General features: G+C 44.1%; 1 protein-coding gene across 2 annotated transcripts; it reads right to left on the bottom strand.

Moving 5' to 3' along the window:
- Positions 1-349: 349 nt before the first annotated feature.
- On the bottom strand, positions 350-3,081 carry LOC127313999 (protein DETOXIFICATION 16). 2 transcript variants are annotated; one of them, XM_051344462.2, is made up of 8 exons: positions 2,677-3,081; positions 1,958-2,502; positions 1,765-1,851; positions 1,622-1,678; positions 1,242-1,480; positions 1,005-1,123; positions 824-910; positions 350-660 (listed from the first exon to the last, which is right to left on the bottom strand). In XM_051344462.2, exons 1-8 carry the CDS (start codon positions 2,932-2,934, stop codon positions 601-603), a joined length of 1,452 nt encoding a protein of 483 aa, XP_051200422.1. In that variant the 5' UTR covers positions 2,935-3,081; the 3' UTR covers positions 350-600. The 2 variants fall into 2 exon arrangements, with proteins under 2 accessions (XP_051200422.1, XP_051200423.1); XM_051344463.2 differs by having other exon boundaries at positions 1,958-2,499.
- Between the last annotated feature and the right edge of the window lie 8,310 nt (positions 3,082-11,391).

Raw genomic sequence — 11,391 nt, 5'->3', positions numbered from 1 at the left:
GCAGCACGTTAATGCCCTGAATTCCAGATCGCATGTCTACAACTCTATTCCTCGTGGCAGCCACATCCACTTCCTAAAAAAAGCAGCCCCATGCATGAGGCAGCCCTGTGCACAGACACTTTTTTTTTTTTGAACGTAAGCACAGACACATAGTACGCGCGTATACTCATGTCCGTGTAATTCCAACTAGCTTCACATAGTGCATGTTATGATTCCGGGAGGCATGAGAATTTGTGTGTGCACGCTTAGAAGTCCTCGTCACACTTGGAAGTGTGTTTCTAGTCTTAGTGACTCGGCAAGTATATACCACGTTCTGTCAAATCAGTTAAAATCGAATACCGAACCGAAATTTCCGCTAACCGAACTACTGGTTAATTAAGAAATCGTTATAATTCCGGTTGTCATTTCTCACTAACCGAAATATCAAGAAACCAAAAAAAAAAACGAACCGAATTTTCAGTTACATCCGAATGCCCAGCCCTACTCAACAGTATCAGGTAACCAATTGCCGATGGTGGTTAAGTGGTTAGTCGATTTACACACCCTGTGTCATTCTTGAGAATCTCCTGCTGGCTACTTCTGTACCACCTAATGATACCTTCATGTCGCGAGATCTGTTGGCATGGCAGAATAGAAGACTCTGTTTTTCGCCTTTGTTGCCTAGAAAGTATAGATACATATATGCAGTTCAGAAAAACATGAAAGTAAACATATGCAGTTCATACAAACACAGACTACATGTCCTACCCACATAAACCTAAAATAGTCTACCAGAACGAAAATGCATAGCAAAGCTAGAAGCTCTGCACAGGTATATATGTACCTCCTTCTGCCAGTCGGTGCGCAGTGTGATGGCCAGGAGCAGCAAGACCTGCACCGTGCTGCCACAGATAATTCCCGTCCAAAGGCCCTGATCATGCAATATTTTCACGCTATTAGCTGGTTGTCGTACACAGAAGAGGTAATATTCGTGGAAAAATAAAGACTCTGGAAGGATTAAGCACCATTCCGCCAACGCGCAGCACGAAGGCTAGGAGATAGGCAGCCGGTATGCCGACGACGTAGAATGCGCCGAGGTTGATGCAGGCACCTATCTTCTGCCACCCACAGCCTCTGGCCACACCTAGAGATGGATTAATCCATGAGAAGCCTGTAGTACTGATCTACGTACTAAGATAAACTGGTTCGCAATCGAGGAGAGAATTCAGTGGCCATTAGATGGGTTGTATATCTAGTATTACCTGAGAGAACGGACTGAATTCCGTCAAAGAAGTTGGAAACTGCAATCAGCAGAAGCATCTTGGCTACGTATGCCACGACCTCCTCCTCGTCGCTGTAAGTATAACCCCAGATGTGGCGCACAGAGACCAGTAGTAGGCTCATGATCAGGCCTTCCGAGGCGGCAAACATCAAAACGGCGCGCACGGCAAGGCGGGCGGCCTGTGGTCTGCCTGCTCCGAGCTCGTTTGAAACTCGGGTGCTGTATTTCGCGATCGGATCACGCAAGAAAGAATGACTCCATGAGAATGACCGCACCAACATGTAGTAGCTAGTGTGACGAATCAATGAGATAGTATACAACTATAGCTAACATAATTAATTGCTTCGGTTGTTTGCTTACCTTATGGCGGCTCCAAGACCGGAGGGTATCATGAACACTAAGGTCGCCGTGTTGAGGCTGTCACCAGGGGAAACAAAGCAGACAGATTTGAGGACACGAATTAAGTTAAGACACAAGAATCGCAAGCGATGAAATTTTCTTACGTGATCGACAGGACTGACGTTTCAAGTTCGGGGTTAGGAAGAAGCCCTGACAACAGCACCAGGGCCTCGTATGACCACCATTCCAAGCTGCAGTATTTGCCAAACATGAATCTATATCAAGTGATCAACATATCCAAGAACTTCGATCAGTTCATTCAGCTCATACTCAGCTGGATCTCGAAATCTCACTCACCAGACCATGAGAGCAGATGGTACGGCGAGTCTGAAGAAGCTAAGCAGGTCATGGAAAGCTTCCACGGAGAATCCCGTCCATGTCTTGTTGCAAGTGCTCGACACCCTCACGTACACGGCCAGAATGACCACGTTGATCCAGAAGGAGATGGCGTTGCTAAGAGCAGCGCCCTTGCTGCCTAGCCCGAGGCCATGCACCAGCAGCCAGCAGACGGGGAGGTGGAAGAGCGCCGTCGGGGCAGCGCTCAGCATCACCGGGAGCACGATGTTCTGCGTCTGCAGGAACCGGACATGGCACTGCAGAAGGCCGTAGGCGAAGAGCGCTGGGATCATCCATCGGGCGTAGGTGCCAGCCTCCATGGAAATGTCCTCGTCCTGGCCGACAAGGAGCAGGACGCTGCCGGTATAGAACCACAGAACGGCCACCGGGATGCTGACCAGGGTGAGTATAAGCATTGCCCGTTGCTTGTAGATGCCGAGCAGATGGTATTGCCTGGCTCCGTATGCTTGACCGCACAAGGTGTCCAGAGCAGTAGCCATGCCCTGCTGCTCATGAATGTAGAAATATGGTTGAAATCATTATTACTACACCCTCTGATCTATAATAGGTTGTGGTTTTGGTTTAAATATATTTTTAAAAAGAGGATGTATCTCATTGATTGGTGTAGATTTGAATCCCGCAGGGCAAGAAATACAGATGCGAAATGGTTATGTACATACCATTAGGCTGAATCCGGTGACTGTGGCGAAGGAGTTGGCCACGGAGGCGCCCGCGAGGGGCAGCTCGCCGAGGTGGCCGACGAGCATGACGGAGATCATCGGGATAAGGTTCTGCAGCAGATTGCCGGCGATGAGCGGCCCGGCCAGCCACAGCTGCCTCTTCACCTCTTCGCCTATCGACAAGCTCTCCTCCTGCTTCCACTCCGGGCTCCTCTGGAGGAGGGTTTCCTCCAGGATTGTCGTCTGCTGCTTCTCCATGCTGGATTCCGGCGCGGCGTTTGGGTTTTTCCCTCACCAGCCTCGTTCTCTAATCCACAAATGTATTAGACTGAAGGATTATCTTCTCCCCAACCGGCCTTGTGGAGCCTTGCTCTTGCCCAGGAGTTCGTGCGAGAGATTAGTATGTTAATGGACAGCATGTGCTGCATTCAAGAGATCATCGGGATATGCAGGAGTAGTAAATGAGTCTAGTTGAAAATCTTGTCAGCCGATGGTTAGGCTGGCCATAGTAGTAATATATCATGCATATGATACATGTGTATGGAGTATCATAGCTAATATCATGCAACACATGCATGCAAAAAGCTGATGTGTCATATCAATAAATGAAGAAAGAGATGGTAGTAGTATCATAGGTAGATACTGTATCATAGCACGTAGAACTAGAAAAATTAATGTCAAACTAATCTTGTACACAATTTTGCATTGAGATTCTACAAATCACTAAATATAATTGACCTATGATACTACATTACTACTACATGATACTATGCATTGCGGAGATAGTATCACACACTAGTACCATATGATACTCTCTATTGTGACTAGTCTAATATCTCTATAGTGGTTAGTACTATCATCAAGTGGTATCATAGTCATACTATATTTATTGATTTTTAAAATTCCAATGCAAATTTGTGCATAAGATTTGTTGGGCATTAACTTTTCTCGTGACATGCGCTATGATACAGTATCCACATATGTTACTCTAATCTCCTATGGTCTACATAATTAGCTGTCACATCAGCATTTTTGTTGGACCAATATGCATGATATTAGCTGGGATACTAGCACTATGATTCGTGTTAGGAAATAAAACAAGAACACTAATTGGCCATGGAATCTTCTTCATTTCGGTTTCCTGGCCTTTTCCAGCTTTAATTATTTGCCAGTTCTTCATTTCCTGGGCAGAGTGATCTTCAGACTTTTCCTCCATCATGATGGCAGGAGTGATGTTTTGGTTCCTGGATGCATATATGCTCCCTTAGTTTGAACTGCAACTTTGATACATTTTGAAATGTCAAAAAATTCCAACGAAAAATTCATGTGTACATCTTCACAAGCTAATTGCGCACAAAGTCTTTCCATGAAAAATCAACTTGTAGTTTGAGCTGTGTAAAAAAGACAAAATTTAGTGCTGAAAATAAGACTTTTTCTGAGACTTATTTTTGTCTATTTTAGATCGATCACAAAAAATATCGGGTTTTCGCGAAACTGCACGAACGCACATAGATTGTCGAGATGTACATGCGAATTTTTTTGTTAAATTTTTTTAACAATTAGAAATATGTTTTTTGGGTGAAGGGAGCATATACACACAAGAGCCGAATTGAATTTCCGTGTACTTGACTTTTTTTTATAGTTTCTAACATGATTACTTGTATTGTATTTTTTTTATTTGTTGTTCGTTTTGGATTTGAGTGGTTATGTGCATGCATTCTACTTATGCACTAGGAGGTGTAATGCTAAAACTTTTTAAGTAAGCGCTCTTGCTAAAAAAATGTCTCTACAAAGAGCTGTAAATAAATTTTGTCAAGCTTTCTTGCACTAACCAACCCAGCTGGAAGTTCGAACTGATGAAAACAGGTAGTACAAGTCACTTATACACTTCACAAAAAATTGTAGCCCATGAAACACGACATCACCGTGCATTCACTGGTTCTACGTGAACATATAAATATTTATTCATCATGAAGGTAATACCTTGCAAACTGTTTAAGACAATTGTCATCAAGAATATTCTTGTTATTGTAATATTTGCATGGGAAAATAGGGAGGCATGTTCAAGCGGCCAAGAATGATTACCCTCGTAATGGGTGTCCAACAGTCCATTTGGTATTAGTGTATAAAGGATTGCTTTGACCAGTTGAATTCATCGATTCAGCAAAAACAATTCTGGATGCACTCGAATAGCGCATTTTGGATTAAATCTGCAGCAAGTTCTAGGTTCTTCTTCCTTGTGCATTTAATGCGCAAGATCTAGCGGTAGGGTCAATGACATGAATTATTTTGTTTGACATTTAAAAAGAAATAATGCACCAGATGTTGAGTAGAAGTAGAGGAGTATGGAACTGCACGGGGCAATGTTTTATAATCTAAATTGGGTTTTCATTTGGGGTAAGGTATGTGTGCACCTGTCACATAAACATAATAATGCATTTATGTACTGATTGTCTGGTACGGAGTATAAAAGTGTTATGTAGCGGAATTAACTAGCCAGCAAGATGTTACGGTAAGCCCGGCTTGACAATTTTTTTAGAATAGACGTATTCTCTTTTAGTCTACTACCTCCATTTCAAGTGATAAGGCGTCCTCGTTTTACGAGCTTTTTGTTTGACCAAGAATTACTTTAAATAGATAAAAATTGTTTGTATGAAATTAGTATCATTAAATAGTGATTTTCAATACGAATCCAACGATACTAATTACATATAATATAATTAAAATTTTGTTGCTCAATTTTTATGGTCAAAGTTCGTCTTGGAATACGTGTGCGCCTTATTCCTTGAAACGGAGGTAGTATATTCTAGGAAAAATCAAATAAAATAGTAGTGTATTTATTAGTACTAGTTAGACTAGTCACAATAGGGAGTATCATATAGTATTATCATGCATATGGTACTAGTGTGTGATACTATCTCCACAATGTATAGTATCATGTAGTAGTATCATAGGTCAATTATATTTAGTGGTTTGTAGAAACTCAATGCAAAATTGTGTACAAGATTAGTTTAACATTAATTTTTAGTTTAACATTAGTATCATAGGTCAATTATATTTAGTGGTTTGTATCATAGGCGCCAGGTAGGATCGCGAAGCGCTGTCAGATAATTGTGAGGAATAGGTGAAGAAACAATTGCGGATAGGTTCAATCGCTTGGGAGGGCCAGGTAAACGACCGGTAGTTAGGTGAGTTCGATGAGAGGGTTCAGGTGGTGGGTTGTGTTGTATTGGGCCAATGGAGCTAGCTGTGCTGGCGGGTGGTGGTGTGGCCGGTGTAGGGGGCGAGCTAGCGGGTGGAGAGGGTGGAGGTGTCGGTCCGGAAAGAGAACGTGAGGGGCTAGCAGGCGCATGCATAACGGGCGGGTGGCTAGCGGGCACATGCATAGCGGTTGAGGAGGTAGGGTGCGATCGACGTACAAGTTGGGTAGGCGTTGGGTGTGGATGGTCAGGATTGATAGGGTTGGGTGGGGGCTAGTGTTGGGTTGCTCGGTGTAGGGGAAAACGGATTCATCAAAAATGACATGGCGAGAGAGGATAATGTGATGGGTTTGTAAGTCAAGACAACGATAGCCTTTATGTCGGGGAGGGTAGCCTAGGAAGATGCACTTTGAGGAACAAAGGGCTAGTTTGTGAGGTGCGGTGGAGGAAGTGTTAGGATAACAAAGACAGCCGAAGACGCAAAGGTCGTTATATGGAGGTTGTAGGCTGAATAGGACAGTGTATGGAGTCGAAAATTGAAGGGAGTAGGCAGGCCGGATGTTGATTAGGTAGGTGGCAGTGTAGAGAGCTTCAGCCCAAAATTTAGGTGGTAGAGAGGCTTGAATTAGGAGTGTGCGAATAACATCATTGGTTGTTCGAATGGCTCGTTCGGCCTTGCCGTTTTGCTGAGATGTGTGAGGGAATGAAAAACGAAGAAGGAGGCCGCCGAGAGCGCAAAAATGGTCGAGACGTGTGTTGACAAAGTCTCTACCATTGTCACATTGGATGGATAGAATAGGTAGGTTGAAGTGTGTTTTGGCATAGGTGTTAAAAGCAACAAGGGTAGTGTACATATCAGACTTTTGACGAAGGGGAAAGCTCCAAAAATAATGAGATAAATCATCCACAATAATGAGAAAGTATCGAAAACCAGAATTGCTAGGAATAGGGGATGTCCACAAATCACAATGTAAAAGCTGAAACAGACGAATAGTGTATGACTGAGACGCATAAAACGGAATTTAACATGTTTCCTAATTGGCAAGCATGACAAAGGGACGACCCTTCTTTATTGTAGGAGATCTACTTGGACTAATGAAGACGTGACATGGTGTGGTGGCCGGGGTGTCCGAGGCGGCGATGCCATAGCGATGGAGTGGTGGTGGCCAGGAGAGCTCTGGGAGATGATGACGAGTCGCGTAGTAGGTAGAGAGGTCCAGGACTATTGCATCTGAGGATCGCGGTCCTGGAAGGAAGAGCCTTCACGGAAAAACTAAAAGGATCAAACTCAATGGCACATAAATTATCAGTAGTGAATTGTCGAACGGATATAAGGTTTTTGATTATGTGGGGAGCAACTAGAACATTATGAAGAAAAAGGGACATGGCAGAGGATGGAATGAAGTGGAGCCAACATGAGTTGCGGGAATAGTTTGGCCGTTGCCGACCGTGATGAGTTGATTAGAGGGGGTGAGGGAAGAGAGTATACCATGATCAGATACCATATGGGAGAACGCTCCCGTGTCCATGAACCGCTCCTAGTTTCCTGGGAGGTGCATGTTGTTGAGGGCGGTCTGGAGAGCCGGGTCGACGTTCTGCAGATTGTTGTGGTGCGCTGGGGTCGAGGGAGTCGATGCAGGTCCGTACTAATGCTGAGCGGCGTAGGTGTGTGAGTTGCCTGGGCGCGGGCCCAGAACGCCAGGTGCACACCACGGGCATGGCTGCCAAGTCGATGGAGGTGGCTGCCATGTTTAGGCCGAGGGCTGCCAGGTCAATGGAGCGGTGTGCTGATGGAGCTGGGCGCACATCGAGAGCCTAGTCCATGGGTTGAACATCCATGGGTCGTTGCGGCCGCGTCCTCGGCCGCCGCGACCACGGCCACGGGTGGAGAAGGAGCTGTTGGAGATATGCCCGAGAGGCAATAATAAAGTAGTCATTGTTATATCTTAGTGTTCATGATAAATGTTTACACCCCATGCTATAATTGTATTAACCGGAAACATTAATACATGTGTGTTGTGTGAACAACCAGAGTCCCTAGTAAGCCTCTCGTTTAACTAGCTTGTTGATTAATAGATGATCATGGTTTGCTGATCATGAATATTGGATGTTATTAATAACAACGTCATATCATTAGGTGAATGATGTGATGGACATACACCCATAGTAAGCGTAGCATATGATCAAGTCATTTAGTTCTTTATGCTTCAAGCTTTAATTTGCATAGTAACTTAATCCTTTGACCATGAGATCATGTAAATCACTTATACCGGAAGGGTATTTTGATTACATCAAACGCCACTGCATAAATTGGTGGTTATAAAGATGGGATTAAGTATTCAGAAAGTATGAGTTGAGGCATATGGATCAATAGTGGGATTTGTCCATCCTAATGATGGATAGATATACTCTGGGCCCTCTCGGTGGAATGACATCCAATTAGCTTGCAAGCATGTGACTGGTTCACAAGGGATATCATACCACGGAACGAGTAAAGAGTACTTATCGGTAACGAGGTTGAACTAGGTATGGAGATACCGACGATCAAACTTCAGATAAGTAAAATATCGCGAGACAAAGGGAATTGTTATTTTATGTGAATGGTTCTTTCGATCACGAAGTCATCGTTGAATATGTGGGAGCTATTATGGATCTCCAGATCCCGCTATTAGTTATTGATCGGAGAGGAGTCTCGATCATGTCCGCATAGTTCTCGAACCGTAGGGTAACACACTTAAGGTTTGATGTCGTTTTAAGTAGATATGGAATATGGAATGGATCTCGAATGTTCTTCGGAGTCTCGAATGGGATCCGAGACATCACGAGGAGGTTCGGAATGGTCCGAAGAATAAGATTCATATATGGGAAGTCATTTTCCGGGGTTCGGAAAAAGTCCGGTGTTTTGACCGGAGCTTCTAGAAGGTTTTGGAAGGACTGGAATAGTCCGGAATATTATGGAAGGTTCCGGAAGTGTCCGGGACGACCCGGGATGTCTAAGGAAGTCCAGAGGGTTCCATAATAGGTGCAACCACGTTGCCTTAACGGAAAATAAGTCTTTCCTTAATGCAATTTTGGAATTGGCAAAAGAGTCCGAGAAGGAGTAGGTTTTCGGAACCGAAAACCTATCGGAACTCGGTCAAACTTGCGGGCAGGTTTATGGATGACCCAAGGGGCAAGGTGATACGCGTACAACACGCGTCCGTTGGGAACCCCAAGAGGAAGGTGTGATGCGTACAGCGGCAAGTTTTCCCTCAGTATGAAACCAAGGTTTATCGAACCAGTAGGAGCCAAGAAGCACGTTGAAGGTTGATGGCGGCGGGATGTAGTGCGGCGCAACACCAGGGATTCCGGCGCCAACGTGGAACCTGCACAACACAACCAAAGTACTTTGCCCCAACGAAACAGTGAGGTTGTCAATCTCACCGGCTTGCTGTAACAAAGGATTAGATGTATAGTGTGGATGATGATTGTTTGCAGAAAAACAAGAGAACAAGATTGCAAGAGATTGTATTTCAGTATAGAGAATTGGACCGGGGTCCACAGTTCACTAGAGGTGTCTCTCCCATAAGATAAACAGCATGTTGGGTGAACAAATTACAGTTGGGCAATTGACAAATAAAGAGGGCATGACCATGCACATACATATTATGATGAGTATAGTGAGATTTAATTGGGCATTACGACAAAGTACATAGACCGCTATCCAGCATGCATCTATGCCTAAAAAGTCCACCTTCAGGTTATCATCCGAACCCCCTCCAGTATTAAGTTGCTAACAACAGACAATTGCATTAAGTATTGCGCGTAATGTAATCAGTAACTACATCCTTGAACATAGCACCAATGTTTTATCCCTAGTGGCAACAGCACATCCACAACCTTAGAACTTTCTGTCACTGTCCCAGATATCAATGGAGGCATGAACCCACTATCGAGCATAAATACTCCCTCTTGGAGTTACAAGCATCTACTTGGCCAGAGCATTTACTAGTAACGGAGAGCATGCAAGATCATAAACAACACATAGACATAAATTGATAATCAACATAACAAGTATTCTCTATTCATCGGATCCCAACAAACGCAACATATAGAATTACAGATAGATGATCTTGATCATGTTAGGCAGCTCACAAGATCCGATAATGAAGCACAATGGGGAGAAGACAACCATCTAGCTACTGCTATGGACCCATAGTCCAGGGGTAGACTACTCACACATCACTCCGGAGGCGACCATGGCGGCGTAGAGTCCTCCGGGAGATGATTCCCCTCTCCGGCAGGGTGCCGAAGGCGATCTCCTGAATCCCCCGAGATGGGATTGGCGGCGGCGGCGTCTCTGGAAGGTTTTTCGTATCGTGGCTCTCGGTACTGGGGGTTTCGCGACAGAGGCTTTAAGTAGGCGGAAGGGAAGGTCAGGAGGCGGCACGAGGGGCCCACACCATAGGGCCGCGCGGCCAAGGGGGGGCCGCGCCGCCCTAGGATGTCGCCACCTCGTGGCCCCACTTCGTCTCCTCTTCGGTCTTCTGGAAGCTTCGTGGCAAAATAGGACCCTGGGCGTTGATTTCGTCCAATTCCGAGAATATTTCGTTACTAGGATTTCTGAAACCAAAAACAGCAGAAAACACAAGAATCGGCACTTCGGCAGCTTGTTAATAGGTTAGTTCCAGAAAATGCACGAATATGACATAAAGTGTGCATAAAACATGTAGATATCATCAATAATGTGGCATGGAACATAAGAAATTATCGATACGTTGGAGACGTATCAGCATCCCCAAGCTTAGTTCTGCTCGTCCCGAGCAGGTAAAACGATAACAAAGATAATTTCTGGAGTGACATGCCATCATAACCTTGATCATAATTTGTAAAGCATATGTAGTGAATGCAGCGATCAAAACAATGTATATGACATGAGTAAACAAGTGAATCATATAGCAAAGACTTTTCATGAATAGTTACTTCAAGACAAGCATCAATAAATCTTGCATAAGAGTTAACTCATAAAGCAATAATTCATAGTAAAAGCATTGAAGCAACACAAAGGAAGATTAAGTTTCAGCGGTTGCTTTCAACTTGTAACATGTATATCCCATGGATATTGTCAACATAGAGTAATATAATAAGTGCAATATGCAAGTATGTAGGAATCAATGCACAGTTCACACAACTGTTTGCTTCTTGAGGTGGAGAGAAATAGGTGAACTGACTCAACAATGAAAGTAAAAGAATGGTCCTCCATAGAGGAAAAGCATCGATTGCTATATTTGTGCTAGAGCTTTGATTTTGAAAACATGAAACAATTTTGTCAACGGTAGTAATAAAGCATATGTATCATGTAAATTATATCTTACAAGTTGTAAGCCTCATGCATAGTATACTAATAGTGCCCGCACCTTGTCCTAATTAGCTTGGACTACCGGATCATCACAATGCACATGTTTTAACCAAGTGTCACAAATGGGTACCTCTATGCCGCCTGTACAAAGGTCTAAGGAGAAAGCTCGCATTGGAT

The sequence above is a fragment of the Lolium perenne genome, chromosome 7 (genome assembly GCF_019359855.2).
Source record: "Lolium perenne isolate Kyuss_39 chromosome 7, Kyuss_2.0, whole genome shotgun sequence".
NCBI lineage: Eukaryota > Viridiplantae > Streptophyta > Magnoliopsida > Poales > Poaceae > Lolium > Lolium perenne.
This window is presented reverse-complemented; position numbering and strand designations above follow the sequence as displayed.

What these genes read in the sequence shown, in the direction of transcription:
- LOC127313999 (XM_051344462.2), bottom strand. Translation starts at nt 2,934, where the DNA reads ATGGAGAAGCAGCAGACGACAATCCTGGAGGAAACCCTCCTCCAGAGG. An exon ending in TCACCGGATTCAGCCTAATG is followed by an intron (nt 2,503 to 2,676) that starts GTATGTACATAA and finishes ATTCATGAGCAG; the next exon opens with CAGGGCATGGCTACTGCTCT. An exon ending in AATTCAGTCCGTTCTCTCAG is followed by an intron (nt 1,124 to 1,241) that starts GTAATACTAGAT and finishes ATCCATCTCTAG; the next exon opens with GTGTGGCCAGAGGCTGTGGG.